This window comes from Mustela putorius, unplaced genomic scaffold (genome assembly GCF_011764305.1).
Source record: "Mustela putorius furo isolate JIRA1106 unplaced genomic scaffold, ASM1176430v1.1 tig00003853_pilon_pilon_pilon, whole genome shotgun sequence".
Lineage (NCBI taxonomy): Eukaryota > Metazoa > Chordata > Mammalia > Carnivora > Mustelidae > Mustela > Mustela putorius.
In genome coordinates, this window is record NW_025422005.1 from 48,148,000 (window position 1) to 48,172,985 (window position 24,986).

A 24,986-nucleotide genomic window follows, 5' to 3' on the forward strand; every position below is an offset into this window, starting at 1 on the left:
TGATGAAATCAGTTACCTGTTTTTTTCTGTCCTTGTTTATGCTTTTTTGGCTGTATTTCTGTGAAGTCACGGAGTAATATGAGGTTATAAAGATTGTGTTTATATTTGTTTTTAATTTTACAGTTTCTGTGAACAATTTTGAATTAATTTTTGTAAATAATGTAAGATAGGCATCAAACTTCATTCTTTTGTGTGTGGCTATTCAGTTGTCCCAGAACTATTTGTTGACAAGATTATTCTTTCCCTATTATTGTCTTAATACCTTTGTTGAAAATCAATTGGCCATGACACTGTAATGATGGATACATTATACATTTGTCAGAACCCATAAAAGTAAAATAGAGGGAACCCTGATGTCCCTTAGTTAATAACAGTGTATCAGTACCGGCGCCTCAGTTCCTTTTTGTTGGTTTGATTTATTGTGTTATGTTAGTCACCATGTAGTACATCACTGGTTTTTGATGGAGTGTTCTATGATGCATTGTTTGCGTATAACATGCAGTGCTCCATCCAATCCGTGCCTTCCTTAATACCCATCATGAAGATCACAGTTCTTCAAGTAACCACTAACTTTACCTCACTCATTACTCAAGACACTTCTGCAAGGGTTATGTATCTACATTTCCATTTTGGTAATGTGGATACTAAAGCCAAAAAGTCAAATAACTCACTGTAGGTGATATAATAACTAGTAAATAATGAAACTGGAGTTCAAGCTGTGATCTATTTGCCTCTAAAATCCATGCTTTTTTTTTTTTTTAAAAAACTCTGCTGTTGCACATTTATACTCCATTGTGTAATTATATCAGTTTGGTTCAAATAAATTATCTAGTGGGGAAATCACAAGATTTATGTTGTATAAAGATTATGGGATTTATGTAAGAGAAGATTATCTCTTAGCACGAAAACTAAAAGATTGTCCCTTTTAAGTAACTAAGCAACAATTATGAAATTAAGATAAATTATTATAAGCATAAAGTACATTTCTGGTGGGCAGAATTAAATATTTCACTCATATAAACAATTCTTTTTTAGAGACTAATAGAGCAACGTGATACTCTGAAAGAAACAAATGAAGAACTTCGATGTTCACAAGTACAACAAGATCACCTAAACCAAACAGGTGAATTTTGCTGGATTTAGAAAAGTTTTTTTTAACGGTAGAAATACTGAAATGTTAATCATTTCTTGTTGTTGTTTAGATGCCTCTGCTACAAAAAGTTATGAGAATCTTGCTGCTGAGATTATGCCAGTGGAATATAGGTAAATTTGTTTTTATTGATTAATAATCTATACTTAATATTAGAAATATTTCTTCTTTAAAAAAATTATTAGCCTTCAGGATATTCCATTTTATTAGTCATGGAGTTCAAAATTACTTTGTCTCATCTACTTGAACTTCTTAGATTGTTACTGCTACTACAGTAGTTTTAGAATTTATTAGAAGTAAAATTCCACAAACTATATGAATAAAATGTTCTAGTTTTTATAATATGACTTTTATGTGTTGAACTTCTTTTCCTACCTCTAAACTCAATGGAAAAACCTTATACCTGGCATCAAATCCACGTGGGTGAAACAAATAAGAGAAGAGCTGTTAATAATGGCAAAAGGATTACGCTGAAGTTAAATAAAATACAAATTTTAGAATCTCTTAACCAACTTTTATCGCGGTATTTTACTGCTATGTTTGCTTCTAGCTATTTGACTAATCTGGTATTTTTTATGGTTTTCCTTTCCTTTTTGTGGTAACAGTTTTATTTACTACTTCAGACTCTACTCTTTCCTTAAGCAGATTTATTGAGATTCAGTTCACCCATTTAAAACCGTATGGCTCAGTGGTATTTAGCATAGTTATGGAGTTGTGCAGCCATCTAATTAGAGAACATTCCATTCCCCCCAAAAGATACCCTGTGCCTCTGAGTAGTCAGTCATTCCTCAGTCCTGCCTCCCCTCAGGCTCCAGCAGCAGGCAGCGGAGAATCAACTCTGTTATGGAATTTAACATATGTGAGTCCTACAATAGGTGGCCTTTTGTGACTGCTTTCACTCAGGATACAGTTTGCAAATATGTTAATTTTCATTCTGTTAGATTTTTTGTTGTTAAGACAGAGCTCTTTACATGCTGGACTGGAGAGCAACTTTTTAAACGTCATTAATACCCAGTGATATTAATATCACTTTAAAAATAGCTGTATGAAAAAAAGCCATAATATGAGCCTGTATTTTAAAGTCATGATGTTGTCATTCAGAAGAACACAAATTGAGATTAATTGAAATTAGTTGCTTTTAAGAAATTACATTTAAGGAGGCAGAAGGTAGGAGAACATTACTTTTTTATTTAATATCATTTCTCTTGTTTGCATTTTAGAAAATGTGTATTTGTGGGCGCCTGGGTGGCTCAGTGGGTTAAGCCGCTGCCTTAGGCTCAGGTCATGATCCCAGGGTCCTGGGATCAAGTCCTGCATCGGCCTCTCTGCTCAGCAGGGAACCTGCTTCCCTCTCTCTCTCTCTGCCTGCCTCTCTGTCTACTGTGATCTCTCTCTGTCAGATAAATAAATAAAATCTTAAAAAAAAAAAGAGAGAGAGAAAATGTGTATTTGTAAACCTTTAATAAAAATTGTTTTCTGACAGCAAAAAACCTAGGTGCAGTAATATGACTGTCATAAGAATATATTTAAAAAATGTTAAGCAGAGGTGCCTGGGTAGCTCAGTGGGTTAAAGCCTCTGCCTTCGGCTCAGGTCATGATCCCAGAATCCTGCGATTGAGCCCCACATCAGGCTCTCTGCTCAGCAGGGAGCCTGCTTCCCCCACTCTCTCTCTGCCTACTTGTGATCTCTATCTGATAAATAAATAGAATCTTTAAAAAAAAAATTAAGCAAACTGATTTCTTAAATCCATTGCTTTTAATGTATATGTTTTCTGAAGATATGCTATAATGAATAGCAGCTAAGTTACCAGTAAAATAATTCCTGTTTCTCTTGGGATTTGCATAATATTTAATGATATATAATATAATATAAAATACTTTTGCTTTGAAAAATTTATTACTTGTTTGTTGAGACAGTCTTACAGTGTATGTAGTTTTCTTTTAAAAAATTTCAGGAGCATTGGTGGCATTTTTAAATGACAGCTGCTGCATGAACAGGAATTCTCTTGGTGGCATTTTTAAATGACAGCTACTGCATGAACAGGAATTCTCTTAAAGTTAAGAATGTAAAAAAATGTAAAATGTACATTTAAAAAATTTAAAAACAGACTTTGCTCTTCAACATTAGGGAAGTGTTTATTCGACTGCAACATGAAAATAAGATGCTCCGCTTACAACAGGAAGGTAGCGAGAACGAGCGTATTGAGGAACTTGAGGAAGAGCTGGAACAGAAGCACCGCAAGATGAACGAACTGGAAACTGAGCAAAGGTGAACCGCTTTGTAATTTCATTAGCTAGCCATGAAATCTGGTCTCACAGAAGTGGGAGATGTCATTGTAATTAAAATAAGTAGGAATTAGGTGGAGGAGGGGCAAGATGGAAGAGAAGTAGGTGACCCTGTTTCAACTGGTCCCCTAAAGTGAGCTAAATATCTACTAGAACACTCTGAACACCCGTGAAATCAGCCTGTAGGCTGATGTAGGAGTGTATACTTCTGGATCTCTACAGGGGCAGAAGACACCTGTGGAGAGGCAAAGCAGAGTAGGAATGCTTGGACTGATACTGGAGGATAAGCAGAAGGGGGAGGGAGCCACCAGAAGCAACCCATTGGAAAGTAATACCCCAATACGAGAGTGCCCTGTGGTGGGGGTGGCCAGCGTTATTTTGCAGTCTGGTTGAAGGCACTCAAAAAGAGCAAAGGAGCCTAAGGGGTAACTGGTGGAATCGGGTGGTCATGGGCATGGTCCTAAGCCCACAAACCCAAGATGGCCACTGCCGGTGACCATGCCGGAGAGAGTGTGGTGGAGCCTCCTTGGTCCCTGAGCTCATGGCTTTTGGCTGCTTGCACCACTGCTGGCCTGGGTGCACTCATGCCTGCATGTGAGAGAGTCTGGTGTGGGCACCCACCAACAACTTGCTAGGTCCACAGCCTTCTGCACTCTGCACACCCTGCATGACCGCTGGCTGTGAGTACACTCCCCCACCCCTTTTGCCTGAGAGAGCTTGGTGTGGGTGCCAGCCAGCCCTCTTTAGGACCCTGGCCTCCTGCTCCTGGCCAAAGGTCTGAACACTCCCAGCCTGCCCATGAGAGAACCCAGCACAATCCATCTGTGGTAGCAGCCTCCTGTGACCTGTGCATCTGTGAGGTCTGGACCCCAGACAGCAGTCTCGGCAACGGCAGTCACCAGAAGTGGGCTGCCTGGGCCAATATTGCTCATGGTTTTAGTGGTATAGGAGTGCAGAGGCAAGCGGGTGCTTCAGGCGACCCCTGAGACGGTGGCTGGGTGTGTGCATCACCTGTGGGAGGTCATACAGTTCAGTGGAGTTTGCAGAAGGGGAGTCTCTGTGTTCTGGACCACCCAGAGGGGAGCAGACTGAGGCTTTTCTCTGAGACAGAGGTCTGGGTGCAGTTTGCTTTCCACTAAACCTCGGAAAAGCAAAAAGACCGCAAAAAGACCCTGAAGAACAAAAACCTCCATAGAACAAAAGCCCTGAAAAATGGGTTTCCACAGAGCCCAGCCCCTTGATAGGGGACAGGATGACTTAACCCAAGCAAGACTGACTAAAAAGCAATGTGCTTTCCCCCAGAAGGCAAGCCAAAAGAATGAGAGGGGGAAAACAATATATTAAGCTCCTGGTATTGCCCTAACCTGTATATTTCATAGATAAAATTTTTTTTATTTGTTCTCATGATTCCTTTTCTTTTTAATTTTTTTAACCTACTTACCATTACAACTAGAGGTTTAATACAACATATTCCATAATAACCTTTTAACTTGAACTTTTCTCATACATATACCTGTTTTTATTTTTCTTTTCTATTTTTTTTAGTATACATACAGCTACAAGCTTCAAGGTAATCCTCTTTCCCTAATCAATACTACCCCTATATATAAACCAGTATTATTCTCTTTTTATCTCCGAGAAGGTGAGTCTTTTAACAAAGATATCAAGGTACACCCAGGAAGAATCAAAATAACCTTCCCTGCCCACCTCGAAGATTTATAACCACCTCCCATCTTCTTCTGTCAGTGTTTCTGTGTATTCGTTTTTGTTCTGGTGTTATATAAATCTCATCCTTGGGGTTCATTTTGGCTGGGTTCTATTTTTTCCTTGTCATTAACTTTTGTCAGACTTTTTGTTTGTTTCTGTTTGTATACCTTATAAATCTTACTTTTGGGGCTCTTTTTTTTCTCTCTCTCTCTTTCTCTTTTTATCTTTTTTCTTTCTTTTTGGTGGTGACTTCCAATTGCTCCAAAACTTTCCAGGATGCACCTTGCCTGAATCGTGGTTGATATATTCAGCTATACATCCCCTCAACCACCTCTCACCAAAATGACTAGGAGGAGGAACACCCAACAGAAGAAAAATTCAGAGACTGTGCCCTCCTGATGAGAACTATTGGATATGGACATAAATACTATGTCAGAAAGGGAATTCAGGATAACAATTATCTAAGCAATGGCTAGGTTAGAGAAAACCATTGATGACAATGTAGGATCTCTAAAGGCGGAAGTGACAGCTGACCTGGAAGAAGTTAAAAATGCTATCAATGAGATCCAGTCTAATCTAAATACTCTTAACAGCTGGGTTACCAAGGAGAAGATAGAATTAGTGATCTAGGGGACAAAATGATAGAGAAAAAGGATCAGGAGGAGGCATGGAACAAACAGCTTAGAAGCCATGAAAACAGAATTAGGGAAATGAATGATGCCATGAAACATTCCAACGTCAGAATTATTGGGATCCCCGAGGGGGTGGAAAAAGACAGAAGACTAGAAGATATAGTTGAACAAATTCTGGATGAAAATTTTCCCAATATGGGGAACAGAACAAGCATTCATGTCCTAGATGCAGAAAGAACACCCACCAAGATCAATGAATCTAGAAAGACCTCAAGGCACTTAAGTGTGAAATTCATGAATCATAATTTTAGACAAGAGCTCCTGAGGGCAGCTAGGGGGAAGAGATTCTTAATGTACAGAGGAAGGTCCATCAGAATAATGTCAGACCCGTCCACAGAAACCTGGCAAGCCAGAAAGTGCTGGCAAGATATATTCAGGGCACTAAATGAAAGAACATGCAACCGAGAATACTTTATCCAGCAAGGTTAACATTCAAAATGGATGGAGAGATAAACAGCTTCCAAGATTGGCAAGGTTTAAAAGATTATGTGACCACCAAGCCAGCACTACAAGAAATATTAAGGGGGGATTCTATAAAAGAAGAAAGAACCCAAGAGTGAAATAGACCCAAAATTTACAGAGACAATCTTAGAAACAAGGACTTCATAGGCAACATGATGTCAATAAAAATGTTTCCTTAAATAATCACTCTCAAAGTGAATGGCCTAACTGCTTCCATAAAATGGCACAAGATTGCAGATTGGATAAAATGAGGGGACCTGTCTATATGCTGTCTATAAGAGGCACATTTGGAACCTAAAGATACATCCAGACTGAAAGTGAAGGGATGGAGAAACATCTTTCATGCCAACGGGCCTGAAAAGAAAGCTGGGGTAGCGATTCTCATATCAGATAAATTAGATTTCAAGGTAAAGAGGATCAAGAGATAGAGAAGGACACTGCATCATTCTTAAAGGGTCAATCCACCCAGAAGATCTAACAATTGTAAATATTTATGCCCCCAATATGGGAGCAACCACCTACATAAGCCAACTATTAACCAAAATAAAAAATCATATTGATATGAATACATTAATAGTAGGGGATCTTAACACGCCACTCTCAGTAATAGATCATCCAAGCAGAATATCAATAAACAAGAGCTTTGAATGACACATTGGACCAGATGGACCTCATAAATATATACGGAAAATTCCACCCTAAAACGATAGAATACTCATTCATCTCAAGTGTACATAGAACTTTCTCCAGAAGAGACCACATACTGGGTCGCAAATCAGGGCTTAAACGATACCAAAAAACAGAGATTATTCCCTGCATATTCTCAGACCATAATGAAAATGGAACTCAACCACAAGAAAAAGTTCGGAAGGAATTCAAACACTTGGAAGCTAAAGACCACCCTGCTTAAGAATGTTTGGATCAACCAGGAAATCAAAGAAGAACTTAAACAATTCATTTAAACCAATGAGAATGAAGATACTTTAGTCCAATACCTATGGGATACAGCAAAGGCAGTCCTAAGGGGGAAATAAATAGCCATTCAAGCCTCCATCAAAAAAATAAAGTCCAGAATGCACAAGCTCTCTTTACATCTTAAAGAACTGGAAAACTGACAACAGATTAAGCCAATCCCATGCACAAGAAGGGAGATAATCAAGATTAGAGCAGAGATCATTGAGATAGAAACTAGAGGCAATAGAACACATCAATGAAACTAGAACTTGATTCTTTGAAAGAATCAATAAATTCGATAAACTAGTGGCCAAATTAATCCAAAAGAAAAGAGAGAAGACCCAAGTTAATAAAATTATGAATAAAAGGGGAGAGCTTACAACTAATGCCAAGGAAGTAGAAACAATCATCAGAAATTATAAGGGACACCTGGGTAGCTCAGTGGGTCTTCAGCTCAGGCCATGATCCCAGGGTCCTGGGATCAAGCCCCACATCGGGCTCTCTGCTCAGTAAGGAGACTGCTGCCTCCACTCTCTCTGTCTCTCTCTCTCTGCCTACTTGTGATCTCTGTCTGTCAAATAAATAAATAAAATCTTTAAAAAAATTGTTATCAACAGTTATATGCCTGTGAGTTAAGCAACCTAGAAGAAATGGATGCATTCCTGGAAACCTATGCACATCCAATACTAAAATCAGGAAGAAATTGACAACCTGAATAGACCAATATCTAGTAATGAGATTGAAGCAGTGATCAGAAACCTCCCAAAAAACCCAAGAGCCCAGGACCTGACAGATTCCCTGGGGAATTCTACCAAACATTCAAAGAAGAAATAATATCTATTCTCCTGAAGCTGTTTCAGAAAATAGAAACAGAAGGAAAGCTTCCAGACTCTTTCTATCAAGCCAGATTATCCTGCCCCCAAACCAGGTAAAGACCCCACCAAAAAGGAGAATTTCAGACTAATATCCCTGATGATGTGGATGCCAAGATTCTCCACAAGATCCTAGCTAATAGGATCCAACAGTACAGCATCCCATCCCAGGTGGGATTTATCTCTGGGATGCAAGGGAGATTTAACATTTGCAAATCAATCAATGTGATAGAACAGATCAGTAAGAGAAGAGAGAAGAACCACATGGTCCTCTCAATTGATGCAGAAAAAGCATTTGACCAGCTATAGCATCCATTCCTGATGCAAACGCTTCAAAGTATGGGGATAGAGGGAACATTCCTCAACTTCATAAAATCTATGAAAAAAACCCACAGCAAATATCCTCCTCAATGGGGAAAAGCTGGCAGCCTTCCATTTGAGATCAGGAACATGACAAGGATGCCCACCCTTACCACTCTTATTCAACATAGTACTAGATGTCCTAGCAACAGCAATCAGATGACAAAAAGAGAGAAAAGATACTCAAATTGGCAAAGAAGAATTCAAACTCTCTCTTCGCAGATGACATGATACTTTATGCGGAAAATCCAAAACCCCCCACTCCCAATCTACTAGAACTAATACAGCAATTCAGTTATGTGGCAGGATACAAAATCAATGTACAGAAACCAGTTGTTTTCTCATACACTAACAATGAAAATATAGATAGGGAAATTAGAGAATCGATTCCATTTACTATAGCACCAAGAACTATAAGATACCTGGGAATCAAGCTAACCAAAGAGGTAAAGGATCTGTACTCAAGGAACTACAGAACACTCTTGAAAGAAATTGAAAAAGACACAAAGAGATGGAAGAGCATTCCATCCTCATGGATGCAGAATAAGAATTGTTAAAATGCTTATACTGCTCCGAGCAATCTATACTTTCAGTGCCATCCCGATCAAAATTGCACCGACATTTTTCAAAGTGCTGGAACAAACTGTCCTAAAATTTGTACAGAACCAGAAGAGACCCCAGATAGCTAAGGAAATGTTGAAAAAGAAAAACAAAACTGGGGGCATCACGTTGCCCGATTTCAAGCTTTACTACAAAGCTGTGATCAATACAGCATGGTACTGGCATAAAAACAGACACATTGAACAGTGGAACAGAGTAAAGAGCCCAGATATGGACCCTCAACTCTATGATCAAATAATCTTTGATAAAGCAGGAAAAAATATACAGTGGAAAAAAGACAGTTTCTTCAACAAATGGTGCTGGGAAAAATGGACAGCTGTAGAAGAATGAAACTGGACCATTCTCTTACGCCATCCACAAAGATAAACTCAAAATGGATCAGACCTCAACTTGAGGCAGGAATCTGTCAAAATCCTAGAGGAGAACATAGGCAGTAACCTCTTTGACATTGGCCATAGCAACTTCTTTCAAGACATGTCTCCAAAGACAAAGGAAACAAAAGGGAAAATTAAATTTTAGGACCTCATCAAGATCAAAAGCTTCTGCACAGCAAAGGAAAAAAGTCAACAAAACAAAAAGGCAACTTCAAGAATGGGAGAAGATATTCGCAAATGACACTACAGGCAAAGAGCTGGTATCTAAGATCTGTAAAGAACTCCTCAAACTCAACACATACAAAACAGAAATGACATCAAAAAATGGGCAGAAGACATGAACAGACACTTCTCCAAAGAAGACATCCAAATGGCTAACAGATGCACAAATGACTAACAGACACATGAAAAAATGTTCATCATCATTAGTCATCAGGGAGATTCAAATCAAAACTGCATCGAGATACCCACTTATGCCAATTAGAATGGCAAAATTAGCAAGACAGTAAACAAGTGTTCGAGTGGATGTGGAAAAAGGGGAACCCTCTTACACTGTTGGTGAGAATGCAAATTGGTATAGCCAGTTTGGAAAACAGTGTGGAGATTTCCTTAAGAAATTAAATATAGAGCTACCTATGCCTGTGCAATTGTACTACTGGGTATTTACTCCAAAGATACTGATGTAGTGAACAGAAGGGCCATCTGTACTCCAGTGTTCGTAGGAACAATGGCCACAATAGCCAAACTGTGGAAAGAGCCAAGATGCCCTTCAACTGACGAACGGATAAAGATGTGACCCATATATGCAATGGAGTATTATGCCTCCATCAGAAAGGATGAATACCCAACTTTTATAGCAACATGGACAGGACTGGAAGAGATTATGCTGAGTGAAATAAGTCAAGCAGAGAGTCAAGTATCATACAGTTTCACTTACTTGTGGAGCATAAGGAATAACACAGAGGACATGGGGAGATGGAGAGGAGAAGTGAGTTGGGGGAAATCGGAGAGGGAGACAATCGAGAGACCACGTGGACTCTGAGAAACAAACTAAGGGTTTTGGGAGGGAGAGGAATGGGGGGTTGAGAGGGCCTGGTTGTGGGTGTTAAGGAGAGCACGTATTGTATGGAACACTGGGTGTGCTGCATAAACAATGAATCTTGGAACACTGAAAAAATTAAATTAAAAAAATAGGATTTAATGTTTAAATTGTTTTCAGCCTTTCGTGTTCATTATTTCAGCATACTTTATTAACCAGTTTGCTTATTCTTGAATTTCATTTATATGTCTTCAAATCCACAGAAAGTTTACAGGTGAATACATGACCTGTTGGCTTTGGGCTGCAGTGTGTACATGGATAGAACATAGACTGTGGAGTCAAATTTAAGCCCCTCCTCTATTTAAATTTATTAGCTGTTCTGTGCTGGGCAAGTTAGACTCACACTTAGTATCTTCAGCTATAAAAGTAAATGGTGTACTCATCTGATACCAATGAGGTGCTCAAGAAATAGAATGTTAAAAAAATATAAAACATTGTTACAGTGTTCACTATATGACAGGCACTTTTCTAAGCACTTTTTTGGTATTCACTCAGAAATCCTCTTAAGAATTCTATGAAGTGAGAATTATAAATATCTCTCTTTCATGGATAAGGAAGCTGAGGTTCAAGGAGGCTAAGTAACTCGTCCACAGATATAAGCTAGTAAGTTCTCAGTCCCACATTTGAACTTTCTGTCAGTCTGATTCCTAAGTCCAGACTCTTAACCAATATGCTAACTTGCCTCGTATAAATAGCATATTTTGCTATAAAAGTATTTGACTCTATTTGACCAAACTTTATTAGATCTTAGAGCCCACCAGGAATTTTAGATACACTTGAACCTTGTCTCTCAAAGTTGTATGTATAGTACTACATCAACATTGTAGCTTTCTGAGGGGACCATCAGATATTACTATCCCATGCAGTTCAATATCAGCACTGGAGATGGGAAGTGTCAGCTTTCAAAGAATTACTATAGGACGATAGACATGTGAGTGATGCCTGCATGTATGTGATGCCTGCAATCGTGAAACAGTGGAGCGTTATTATAGGCAGATGTGTTGGGTCATATATACATGAAAAGACAGAGATGCTTTCTCCTGATGGTAACCTCATTTCAGGTTACTCTTAAAGGGTTTTTAAAGAATGAGATTCTGCCAAGTTAGAAATCTGCCCTGGTTGCTAGTGTTAGTCTCTTTAATTTAAATAGAGCGTTTTAAAAGAAATGGTTGGGAAATGGTGAAATGGTGGACTGTGAAGTCTGAAACAACAAGAAGAAACCTAGTTCCCATTCATTAAAGATACAAGTATAGGAAAACTGAGCTCGTTTTCTGATTTTTTTGTACCAGTGAAGACAGTGCAGAATTGATGTGCTTTTACAGCTGGCATGTAAGTATCTGACATCTTTAAATGCGGACATATGTACGTCCATGATAAAATGTCATCTTTTTAAAAAATATTTTCTTGTTGGTAGCCTATTATACTTAACACTCTTTATTATACCTAGCAACTGACAATTGTTGGGCATTCGTTATTGCTATGAAATGCATACTTCGTGAGTTAAATTGCACAGGTGTACCTTTATAGATCCATAACTATGTTGATTTTCAATACAAGTAAATATGTATGATTCATCCTACAACAGGCTGAGCAGAGAGCGTATCCGGGAATTGCAGCAGCAGATTGAGGACCTCCAGAAGTCTTTACAGGAGCAAGGCTCCAAGGCTGAAGGAGAAAGTGTAAGTGACTTAAGTATTGTCATAATTTGCTGTGTGTGGACTCTCCGCCATGGGTCCTGATGCCCAAATTAGTCCTGTATTTTGAAAGTCCTACCCTTATCTTTGGGGGTGCCCTTGAATACCGTATATATCTGCATAAAGATGCAGTGATTTTGCCAACTTGGAACCTATACGTTAATCGTACATCTTGGAAGGTGATTTCTATCTGTCCTACTTCAACAGCTACACCTAAATTCATAGGAATTCCTGATTGAGAGCATGCTGCAAGTGAGGTCTTCACAGCTCTTTTCTCAGGCTTGAGAAAAGGCCTAAGTGTAGTCAGCCGTCAGAATTGAGGAAAACTTAACAGGAAGGAGAGAGTAAGACAATGATTTCTACTAAAGAGCATCGGAGAAGTGAATCACACCAACCTCCAGAGGACAGAAACCTTAATGCAGTTTTGAAGACTTCAGTAACTCCTTATTTCTTCCCTCCCTGCATGCGGGCTTAGGGCCTCGCCATTTCTAGTGGGCTTAGATGGCAAACATTCTAGGAGGCAGATGAGAGGACTCAGCAGAGATCGAACAGCCCAAATCTGAGTATAGCTAGCAGTGTGTCTGTAGTTGGATCTCTGTGTGCAGTGGGGAAAAGAAGTAAGAGTGGAGGGAGGAAGGCATTTAACAGCAAAAAGATAGGGCTCAGTGTCCGTAGACAGAACGTGAGATCGTTGTGCCTGTGTTGACGGGGGAGATGGTTATGAAGAGTAGGTGAAGAGATGAGGGAGAAGACTGAAGGGGTTGTGTTTCCTCTCTGTCTTTTATATGCTTTATATGATTTTCTCTTTTTTCCCCGGGGGCTTGGAAAATAGAAATCGTCTCATGCGTGGCGGCATCTCGTATGTGCATATATACGGTATTGTAACCTCTCTAATACAAATATTTTTCTAAGCCACATTAGGGAATACTTTTAAAATGGGATCTATTTTGGGGGAGTACATTTTTGGATTGCAGAATTTTAAAAATTTAAAGATTTTATGTTTCTCTTTTTAAAACATATTAGTGTCTGAGTTATATTTCAGATCATATATTTTAAACCTTTCATTTATCTAGTCAGTAGAGGATCTTGAACAAGTATTGCAATTTAAAGTCCTCCTTTTTAAAGAGGAAGTTTTATGTTTTAAATTTTATTTTTTAACAAAATTTACTTCATTTTGATGTTAATATTAAAGTGCTTATATTTGTAGTGCTAAAGCTTTATTTTAAAGATAATTATTTAAGTCTATTCTTCATTAAAGGCTTAAAATCTTAAAATTTATATTTTAAATAATGATTTTTAAGTGTTTGATACTCCTCAGTATATCACATTCAGCTTGCATTTGCTATTTTTCTTTCAAGTTTAAATTTTATTTTCATGGTATTGAAATATGAAGAAATAGGAAGTATTTTTCTTTTTACTATTGTACCCATCCTTCGTTCATTTCCTAACTTCCTTTCCCTTTGAAGTCAATAATACCTAAAATTTTATGTTTTTACAAGTATGTTATTAGAAATACAATTTTTTTAAACATTTATAATTTTAAGTAATATACTTCAAAAGGAAGTAAAGAGATTTTGATGTCTGGAAAATTTATCTTTGTCACAATAGATATCTTACAGCAACTTTTTTTAATTTTTATAGTCCAGCAAACTAAAGCAGAAGTTGGAAGCTCATATGTAAGTAAAACTGATATTTCATTTCAAATACGAAAGGGGAAGGGTTTTAAAAACTTCTAATGTTAGTGTCCTTTTCTGATTTCATTTATAAGAAAAATCCCCTGATGGCAATGAACGGTTCATCACTGCCACCAAGAAGCGAAAAAACAATGTTCTAAAATGTTCAGCCTGCCAGTGATCCCAGTCATCCCAGTGATCCCAGATCCTACATTTTTCAATCATTAATGTCATTTGAAGAGTTTACAAAGCAGACAACTGTCACAACTTGACTATGTGATGTGGGATGTTTAACCAATAAAATATTTCCTTTGACTTTCTTAGGAAGCAAGGATGGCAAGGGGAAAAAATTAACATTTTTAGCACCTATCATGTGCCAGGCAGCTTACCTTCTCACAGCAACCCCTATAATATTTGGCAGGTATTACTCGCATTTCCCAGGTGAGAAGATTCAGGATCAGAAAGTGATATGCCCACAGTCCACAGATATTATGTGGCAGAAATCAGTTTTCATTCTTAGGTCTGTTTGCTTCCAAAACTCCATGCTCTTTCCACTACTTAGGGAAAAACTAACTGAGGTCCAGGAAGAATTACAGAAGAAACAGGAACTCATTGAAGATCTTCAGCCAGATGTAAACCAGAACGGTAGGTATTTATAAAAACCTGGATCAGACTGCGTCTAAGGACTTGCCCTCTTCAGTTGAAGGATGCAAGAACTGTGTACCGGTTTCTGGACACTCCATAAATACATACATTGCAAAGAAGAACCATGATAATTTTCTAGTGATTTAAGTAATCAATAAATGATCCAATCTTAAAGCAAAAAAAAAAAAAAGATCTAATAAAATGAACTGATTGATATATAGGAGTATCAAACATTGTAAAATATAGTAGAATTAATACTATGGAAATATAAATAAAATAATGTATAATCAAATTAAAATAACCTTTAAACATTGTGTAGAAGGAATGCTTTATTTTCTAATGATGTTTGTGATTACATTGTAAAGTGTGTTTGCTCATCGAAACACTGGAGACAAAGTAGAAAAATAGCTAGATAAAGCAGATTATAGATATTTTTTTAAGAAAGAATAATACGAACTGATCAAGAATGTATTGGTTGTAGTTCAAAAGTTTTAGATAAGAATTCATTACAAAGAAGAAATAAACATTTCTCTTTTAAGTTCTCTTATCAGTCTTTAGAAAAAATATGATTGATTTTTTGTGTGAAAAGGGAATATTTTAAATCGGTCATGTTTCATTCCCTTTTCAATAACAGCACAAAAGATCAGTGAACTTGAAGTTGCTCTTCAGAAGAAAGATGAAGATATGAAAGCGATGGAGGAGAGATATAAAATGTACTTGGAGAAAGCTAGAAATGTGAGTGACTAATCTTTTGGAGCCCAAGTCTTCTGACTCAGTTTCTTATTAGGCCAGTCCCGTCTGTGGGACTGTTCCTCCTGTCTTTGGGTCCCATCACTTTGTTCCCTCCCACCTACCTTGCGGGTCAGTTCTCGTGCTCTCTCACTCTCACTCATGAGCATCGGGTAAAACAAACATGGGGCTTTATTGGGACAGTTTCAGGGGGGACTGGAGTGACCTCATTAGGGGAGATGACTGTTAGGAAGTATGGAGGCGTTAGCTCTTAAAGTGAAAGTTTGCCTTTTGTGAAAATTTAGCTCTTGGGACTTGTTTAAAGTTTTAGTCTTCAGTCTAGATGAGATAGTTAAGCACTATTCAGTCGATGTTTACCAGACTTAATATTTTTTGCCTTATTTGAAACTTAAATATCTGTAAGTATTGTTCTCATAAAATCTTCTATTCCATGAATACTGGATATTTTCCTAATTAATTGTAAGTATTCTCTCTTAGAGAATGCTAATATATTTTTTCTAGTTATTGAATAAAAGGATTATATGATGAAGCTTTAAAATGCTGCTAGTATTTTTGTTCTTTTTATGTTTAAGCTTCATAAGTTATGTATCGTACCTGCATCAATAGCTAAACCTCACAATCTCAGAAGGTAAAGTTACTTCTTGATCACAGGAAGCCCATCGTTCAGTGTGGGAGGGGCTCTGCTCCGTGCAATCTGCCAGAGCCCCCAGCTGACAGAGGCTTTGCCTCCTTGAACATGGCGTTCCCAAGCTCACTGGAGATAGTCCAGCTGGTAGATGAGGGAGGCCAGCCTTGACTGCACTGGAGGAGACTCATGACGGGGCAGGCCTGGGAGCCGTGAACCACTTTCACCCTCATTTCATGGGCAGAATGCAGGCACCCAGCTCCACCCACCCACCTCGAGACCCCTGCTAAACGTAATGCAGTCAGGCGCTGCCACCATCCTGTTTCTCTCAACTGCAAAAGTGTGAATGCTCTTAGTCACAAGCAGTGTCTTTGTAGTGTGTCTTTGTAGTTAAATTATGATTTAAACTCTGTTTTTATAATGTGACCTCTATGAGGGCACATACCAAGTCCCCTACATCCCCACTGTCCCCATCAGTGCCTCCCATATTTGGCACTCAGCAAATTGCTTTGAACGACCTGCAGGAATGTTTAACATACTACCTTTTAGTCTTTTTCCTTTACCTCTATAAATATAGGTGAAATCTTCCTAAGTCTTTAGATCATTTTAAATCTTTGTTAATAGATTTGTAATTACATCATACTGATGCTCTTATTATTGGAAATTTGTTTGTTCCTAATGTACACCTGATATTTCTGAGTTAATTTTTTGTTATACTGCTGGCTACATAGTTTGGTTGAGTCTCTGAACAACATTCTGACTGAATGTCTTTTTACCTAGCTTTTAGTAATTTCCATAAATGTGATTGAGCCACCCTCTGGTTTGCAGATTAAAATCACCAATTTCCATTATATTGATCCTTATGCATTGAATTACATTTAACTAGGTAATGGTAGTAGAAAAGATTGTTCTATGAAATTTTTTGATACTTTGTACAATCAGTAAGTTCCCATATAATTATCAAATTCATCTTAATTTAAAAAAATACTCATCATTATAAATATGGAAAGTGTTATTTCAAGACCTTAGTGCTCAAAGCTTAGTAACACTAAATTACTGTCTGAGTACCAAGCCTTGGAGAAAGGAAATTTTATTTTGGGAGAGGGATCTTTCCATTTTTGTACTGAAGTTTGATAACCATTGGACCTTTATGGAATGCTAGTTATGTTTTTCAAATTTAATTGCCAAGTAATCCATAGTTAGTACCTGGATAATTTTACTTTCTGGATATTTTACCACTTTATTTACAGAGATACTATAGATGATGATACTATATTTCCATAATTTATAAGATAAAGTAAATGTAAAATATAATTTTTTTTCTTTAAACAGGTAATAAAAACTTTAGATCCCAAATTAAATCCAGCATCAGCTGAAATAATGCTACTTAGAAAGCAGTTGGCAGAGAAAGAGAGAAGAATTGAGATTCTAGAGGTAAAATTTTCATATTCACACATTTCTTTTGAATTATCCTGTGTAACCCTGGTGATTAGTTGCTGTCACATATCTGCTGTAAATGATCAAGTCTCGCAAGAGGTTTGTTGAGGTCATAAGTTAGAGATGTCATGTTTTAGCACTCTGTGTTTATTACAGTCTCTCTAGCCCATGAGATTGGTCTCTGCAAGTGTATGTACTCTGCTGCTTTGTATCTCTCTTCCCCACAATGGCCAATCGTGTGGATATCCCTTAGTGTCTAATAGAGCTCTGCTATATTAGCTCCTTTTAAAATTATACAGATTAGAGTTCATTCAGAAAATATGAAAGAAATAAGGGAGGAAAGGAGAGGAAAAGGACCAAACTCACCGTTTAAAAAAGTTACTGTACTCAGTTAACCAGATTTTCTTTCTCTTTTCTTCTCCCTGTTCCTTGAACACTTGAAACTAAGTAAACTCTTCAGCTGCAATTCCTAGGGGAAGAAAGTGCTCACAGAATCCAGTAAGCCCTTGCACTAAAGTGGCAGTATTGGTTATTAATCAGGCACAGCTGTGGTAGTGATGACATCTTTTCATTAATTAGCTGCTGAGTCTTTTAAGTTTTAAAAGTTATTTTTGTGCTAATGATGATATCATTTTTACAGCTAGGTTACGTATTTCACTCTGGAATTGTATGTTCGTAGATTTTATGATTAGGCATGTTGTAGTTTCCTTTGCAAAATGTTTTCTGTCATATATATTATAGCATGATGCTCACAGTACAGAAAGCATACAAGAAAGGGGGGAGGCACATGAGCAACTTGCTGTAGGAACATTGATGGTTTAGTTTATAGCTTTTTATATGAGTCAGTTGTATCAAGTGCTCAGTGAAATTACAATATTTGCTATATTTGAAGAATTAAGACATGGATGTCGATGGTAGTATGCAAACATGGCCACAGGCAGTCTAGTATTCAGATCACCAAGAATGAAGAGATAAAAATTTGTGTTAAGCTTTATAGGGATTTTAAAGGATTTTCTGGGATATGTTCTACTATATCCTCTCTCTCCTTCATTTTCACTCCTCCATAGGTGCAGCTCTGTTTTGTCACTTAAGCCATTTGCTACTTTCTTTTCTAGAGGTAGGGACAGTAGCATGAAAATCTCAGTTTCTTCTTATTGAACATCTGTTCTCCCAGCAAAATTTCTGAAATAAATATCTACTAGTCATGGTCTTACTCTTTTCTTAAGGGCATTGTGTGTGCATTCTCCATGATTGTGTTCAGATTTTGACTGCTTTATGCCGCACAGTGCATTTTTTAAATTCTAAATGGGCACAGTGAAAAATGATTCCATTTTTGGTAGTTTCAGTTTATTTCTGGGATCTTGATAGTCCTTGTTTCTTTTTCCAGAGTGAATGTAAAGTAGCAAAATTCCGTGATTATGAAGAAAAACTCATTGTTTCTGCCTGGTACAATAAGGTGAGTTGACATGCAGCCAGTGATTGGATGTTGTGTTTATCAAACATTTTGACCATGAACCATAGGAGGAATACATTTTATACCAAAGATCAGTACCTGTATATGTTTACATATATATTTTAGTTTGATGTTTTTGGTTGATTTTGACCTTCTCAGAATCACTAAATTGATTTTGTGACTCATCAACTTTTAGTTGATACTCATGAAGCACACATACAACAGTTCATAAATATTTCAAAAATGGTCTTATTTGAGTGAAAATATTTAATTTGTGCCTCATATGGGTTTTTGTAGAAGTAGGAATATCTGTGCAAGGCAAAATTAAGTACATCTAGTACTCAACATTTATTTTAACGTCCTGAAAACCTCTGTATCTTTCACTTTTTTTTTTTAAAAGATTTTATTTATTTATTTGACAGGTTGAGATCACAAGTAGGGAAAGAGGTAGGCAGAGAGAGAGGAAGGGAAGCAGGCTCCCTGCTGAGCAGAGAGCCCAATGTGGGGCTCGATCCCAGGACCCTGAGATCATGACCCGAGCCAAAGGCAGAGGCTTTAACCCACTGAGCCACCCAGGTGCCCCTCACTGTTTTGTTTTTGTTTTTGTTTTTGTTTTAATCAGGAATGCTCTTCAGTAATAGTCTGTTATAACAAGGAGAGAGTAGTATAACATTATTTGAAGTGTATTTTGTTTTATCATCCTTATTCTCAGCAAGATGTTTTCATCATATTTCATGATGTATATGGTTCCTTTGGGTTATTTCAATCTACAGAGAGAGTGGACACAGCCATTATCTACATTAGCTGCTGCTTGTTTAGTATGAGAGAATATCAGTTTATGGACTCTGTCCGTGTGTGCACATGGTGCTTCACCACACGGAACTGGGTGCCCTGCTTCAAACATGCCTGCTCTTCTGTGCCACTGTACTTCTTGTCTGCTCTTTCCTTCCCTTCTCTGTTTGGTAAAATCCGGCTTAATTTAGCAAGGCTGTGAAGGAAATTATAGGTGAGGTGTTCATGGAAACTTCTTTCATGAGTCAGTCAGCCTAGTTAGGACTGGTGTATTATTGTCTTTGTTCCTCTGTAGTCTTTTGATACATAAATTATTAAATACATTTGAGCCAAATACACATTATTCATTCATTTTCTACCCAGGTCTTTTGAACATTTACTATTTTCTGTGTATTACACTAGTTACTCATGATTCTAAGCTTAGTAAAATCGTGTTGTGTGTCTAGTAAGAGAAGGGAATGATTCCTCTTCCTATGAAACTCACCGTCCGCAATCACCGTCCTTTGTCATGCAGCAGTATGTAGATAGGCGATAGTGAATGTCGGCTGTGACGCATGCGTCAGAAGACATGTTAGAGCACAAGTTGTTGTACTCATGTGCAGAACTTCTCATTTAGTAGGTCTGGCCAGAGTCTACAGGGGAGAACTTGTATTTTTAACAAATTCCCATTGGTGCAAATGATATTCTGGGGACCATATTTGAGATCCGTTGATCTGAGTTTTTCTCTTGTGCTGTGTATGCTCACAGTGGGTAGAGTGAAGGCCCGAACATAAAGACTTACCTTTTTTTATTGCTATAATTAAAGTTAACCTTATTATTTTAAGCTGCTCTTTTTATTGACTTCAAATTCAGTAGGTTAAAATAGAGGAACTGGATTTTATGCCTTCGTTTCCTCTTCCTTGCTAGCATGATGATGTCCAGGTCAATGAGCTTCGGAACTCTTTACTTTGTCCATAAAATGAGGAGGACAGCAGCTTTATCGAATTTGGGGGATTAAATGACTTAATTTTTGTGAAAAGCATTTTACAAACTCTAAATAGTCTTGTTATTTGTTTGCTTATGTTTGTTCAGAGTCTAGCATTCCAGAAACTGGGGATGGAATCTAGACTCGTGAGCAGCAGTGGTGCCTGCAAGGACCCTGGGGCGTGTGCTCCCGCACGGTCGTTCCTGGCACAGCAGCGGCACATCACCAACGCCAGAAGAAACCTCTCTGTCAAAGTTCCTGCTACCACACCCGATTAAACTACAACAGAAAACATAAACAGAAGTGCCCTTAAAATAGTTTGTATCCTTCAGTTAACTTCCAGGTTGAAAAAGAAATTTATGGTGGTGGATATCAGCTATTTAAAAATCAGTATGCATAAAATGAATTTCGCCAGCTGACTTTGGAAACAAAATACAGAATTAGCTGTTTCTCTAAGGGAGCACACTTGAGTAATTGGAAGAGGTAATTAGGCACACATCTCAAACAGTTGTCTTCTGAGAGTGTTGTAAGTTCATATTGACTTGGTATATTTTAGTTTAATGTCTTCAGTTTTACCAGTAACTTGGTTAATTTACAATGTGTAATCAGTAGTAAGTAATTTAAAAACATATCTATTATTCATTTTATTGTTTTGGTTATAAAAATAGTCTTGAGTTAGGTACATGGAGAACTATACAAGTTATATTTTTTGACTATATATATATATATATTTTATATATATATATATAAAAGGTTTTACCTCTATCCTCAAATCTGTCATCAGGTGGGTCTATTTTATCATGTAATGGAAGATTGGACTATTGCAGTGACTTCTGCCATAGTAAAAGGGACTAGTTGGAGATTCTGCAGATCCAGGAGACTTCACAGTTCTTCTGTGTCCCTGCTGTAAACGAGGGCTTCTGTACAGCATGGTTGACATGCTCATGGTGTGGAATGAACGGATTTTTACAAAAGGTGATTTTTCTGGTGGGAAGCAAGGCAAAAAGTATAATTTGTGTGAAACATTATACCTGTTTTTAGTATGATTATAATTATTGCTTTTAAGCACAAGATAATCAGGGCTTTTGTTGAAAAACATACTATAATAGTTTTTTCCATGCACTGCAAGGAGGTAGTACAGTGAGGAAACAGTCTGGAATCTGTCTTACTTCTGTTTACGAATTTAAGGAACCTGTCTGGGACTCAGTTCTTGGTATTCAGTGCACTTCTGTCCAAAGCTCATCTTTTCACAGGTGTTGTTTTCTAATTTGGGGGGCCATTTTTATGAGTCACACTTCAGAACTTTACTTGAGTTAAATCTGTGCTCTCCAGTATCGTAGCCACAAGCCACATGTGGCAATTTCAATAAAACTAATTAAAATGAAAAATTCAGTTCCTTGGTCATCAACCACATTTCCAGATGCTCAGCAGCCACGTATGGCTGGTGGCTACTATATTGGAAAGTGCAGATATAAAAATGTCCATCGTTGCAAAAAGTTCTGTTGGACGGTGCTCTACTAAACCTTTTTATAGTAACTTTGAAATACCCTTTGATATTTGACGACAAAAAAAGAAAAATGTCAGAGCTATTTCAGATATGAAACGGAACTGAATTGTGACATAACAAGCAGTTTGCATTCCTTAGAGTTGAATAGTTTATGTTGTGACGTTCACTGTTAACCTTTCCAGCCGTTCGACAACTGCATACCTATCCGCGGATGTCTGAGCCATGTGATCGGGCCCAAGTACTGGCCTCTGCTCTAGGTGTAGAGCAGCAACCATAAAAATATATATATAAGCAAAATGGATATTTTTGTGTTTCAATACAGTTTTATTTACAAAAACTGGACATAGGACAGATTTGGCCTGCAGTAGACCCTGTTCTGGATTTTATTGTCAGCGTATATGAGTATTGTTCCATTTACAGTATTACTCATTTAAATACTTGGTTTCTAGATTTTCTGCCGGTCCATTTTTTTCTAATCACTGACGATACATGAATTACCTACTGCAGTTAGGTCTCTTAAGACTAGGAAGCAGCTCCCGGGATGTGTTGTCTCATCAGGGTTACTTCTGTTGACTACCTCTTAGATTTTGATGTTTTTTTATTGGTGCAATTTTTGTGTTGGTTTGCATTTTTGTATATTCTTAGAGTCTGCTTGCCTGCAACTTTTAGTGAAACGAAATAGCCCTTTGAAAATATTTTAGCATGCTATTAAAATTTTCCAGATATTATGGCATTTTGGTATATTTGGTCAATGTAAAACATCTGCTCCTTTGGTGTTTACTACTTGCTTTGTAGTAGTTACTTTACTACTTGAGATTTTACAAGCTCTTCAAGCTCCCTTTTATTGGAATTTATTGTAAAACATCAATTTCAATAAATTAGTATTTTCACAGTCAATTACTCTTAGATTTTCAATTATTATATTTGGAATTTCTAAATAATTCATGCAATTTCTGAACTAGGACAGAAGGCTAGATTCTTTTTTTTAATAGAGAAAAAGTTTTGTGATTTACCACTTTTCTAGTTGATAAGTAGAATTTAAGAGGCTCAATATAGAGGTATTTATACAAGAGTAATGTAAAGTTCTGTATTATTGTGATTAACCATATGGAAATTCAGGAACTGATCAGAAGTGAGATTCTTTTCCACATCTGGTTAATGTAGTGAGATTGACACCCTGTGGGTGGTGCAGCATTATAAATACTCATCACGAACCATGATTTATACATGACTGTATTGTGAGGCTTGAGTGCATATGCCAGGGAGGAGAAATCCAGCATTTCTCTGTCTGATAAGGAATTGAATGTCTCAGTGATAAAAGATTAAACCACAGACCAATTTGGAAATGATCCGTAATTTTGAGCATTGCTCTGAGATTAATATTCCTCTTTTTAAAATAAAAAGTGTGTATATGTATGACAGTGATCAGTTAATATATTGAGAAAATTTGAAGTTCATTCTATTTTTTCAATGAGTAAGGCTATTGAACTGATGATTTAATATAGATTAAGAATTAATGTCTTATCTAGAAACACTAAACTGAGTATCCTTCATTAAAATGTCATCACCTTTGGTAACTGGATTGCTAATTTGAGCGTTAGATAATGCTTCTACATCTACGCCTCTTTCTGTATTTTGGCACATTTGGCTCTGTGGGGTGGCTTTTAGGTTACAGTACTGTGTTAGGTTCTCTGTATGCATATTTAATGCAAAACATTCCTATGTAAAAATGTGTGTGTATGGTTATATGCATACATTCCTATTGTGAACCTGTACATCGCAAAGTTGTTTGGAAATTTGTAAAGCACAACCATTAAAGAAAATAGCGTGCAGTTATTAAACTTGATGTAGCTTCAATGTTATGTTTAGTTTATAAAAGGTTCTTTCTATTTTCTATGGCAAAGACTTTGACACTTGAAAAATAGAAGCAATACTTGATTTATTTTTGTAAGTATTTAGGGTATTATTTTAAATGATTGTCCAATAACAGTATAATAGTTGTGAAAGGTTTTAAATAAATTTCCTGATTTCTGTGTCTGACAGTTACAGTGGATTTTTTAGCGGGTACAAGTGCACTGTTTATTTGCTGCTTTAAATAAAGGACTTCAAATATTTAGTTTGTTAAAGAAAAATAATTGCATCAACTTAATTCTTCCACTTTGTTTTTCATTTGAATTTTTTGGTGAATAAGAAGATGTGTAAAAGTGATTTGCTGATGTTTCCTTTATGTCTCCAGTTTCATCACTGTAATCTACACATTTTGCATTACCATGAAATCCAGAATATTTGGGGGTTTTCTTTGGCAGAGATTACTACTTACCTCTTCACATCCATTCTCCCCTTCTTCCTTCAGTAAGAGAATGCCATGTTTTTAGTTTGTTACCTGTGCCATCCAGTGATGGGGAGTGGAGGCAGGGAGAATAACTATTTCCCAGACACCATTGTAACTAGGTGGGGCCATTTAACTAAGTTCTGGCCAAAAGGGTGTGAATAGTAGTGAGGGGGAGCCCTCAGGGACAATAGAACAAGGAAGAAGACACTTGGATCTCTGATACTGCTGTCCAGCCATACCAGCTGTCATTTCCAGCCCAAATTTCTCATAAGCAGTTTTTTTAAAAGCTACTTTATTTTTTCCCCCAGCATCCAACTCCCCCCCCCCCCCCCGCCACAATCTCTACATGTTTGTTAAAATGAGTTGTGAAATTTTTAGGAAAATTCAGGTGTTCCATGTTCTTGGAACAGGTCTTGGAAAGGTTTAACCCTGTTGCTGTTAAGAAATGCTCATAAATAGTTCTTTTATCACATGAATGAACTTCATGCACCAAATATGCAAAAATGGTGAAAAAAGTGAAAACTCATCTCAATTTAG

General features: G+C 37.2%; 1 protein-coding gene across 3 annotated transcripts in view; it reads left to right on the forward strand.

The window, feature by feature from the left end:
* Window positions 1–24,261, forward strand: part of HOOK1 (hook microtubule tethering protein 1) — a 70,438-nt gene extending 46,177 nt beyond the window's left edge. For all 3 annotated transcript variants that reach the window (XM_004751650.3, XM_013055640.2, XM_004751649.3), the window contains 10 exons: window positions 1,036–1,123; window positions 1,203–1,263; window positions 3,279–3,419; window positions 12,163–12,256; window positions 13,913–13,947; window positions 14,507–14,589; window positions 15,224–15,324; window positions 17,297–17,398; window positions 18,789–18,857; window positions 20,718–24,261. In XM_004751650.3, coding sequence (XP_004751707.1) covers window positions 1,036–1,123; window positions 1,203–1,263; window positions 3,279–3,419; window positions 12,163–12,256; window positions 13,913–13,947; window positions 14,507–14,589; window positions 15,224–15,324; window positions 17,297–17,398; window positions 18,789–18,857; window positions 20,718–20,888 — 945 coding nt within the window. In that variant the 3' untranslated portion in view covers window positions 20,889–24,261. The remainder of the gene's footprint in view (window positions 1–1,035; window positions 1,124–1,202; window positions 1,264–3,278; window positions 3,420–12,162; window positions 12,257–13,912; window positions 13,948–14,506; window positions 14,590–15,223; window positions 15,325–17,296; window positions 17,399–18,788; window positions 18,858–20,717) is intronic.
* Window positions 24,262–24,986: the final 725 nt, after the last annotated feature.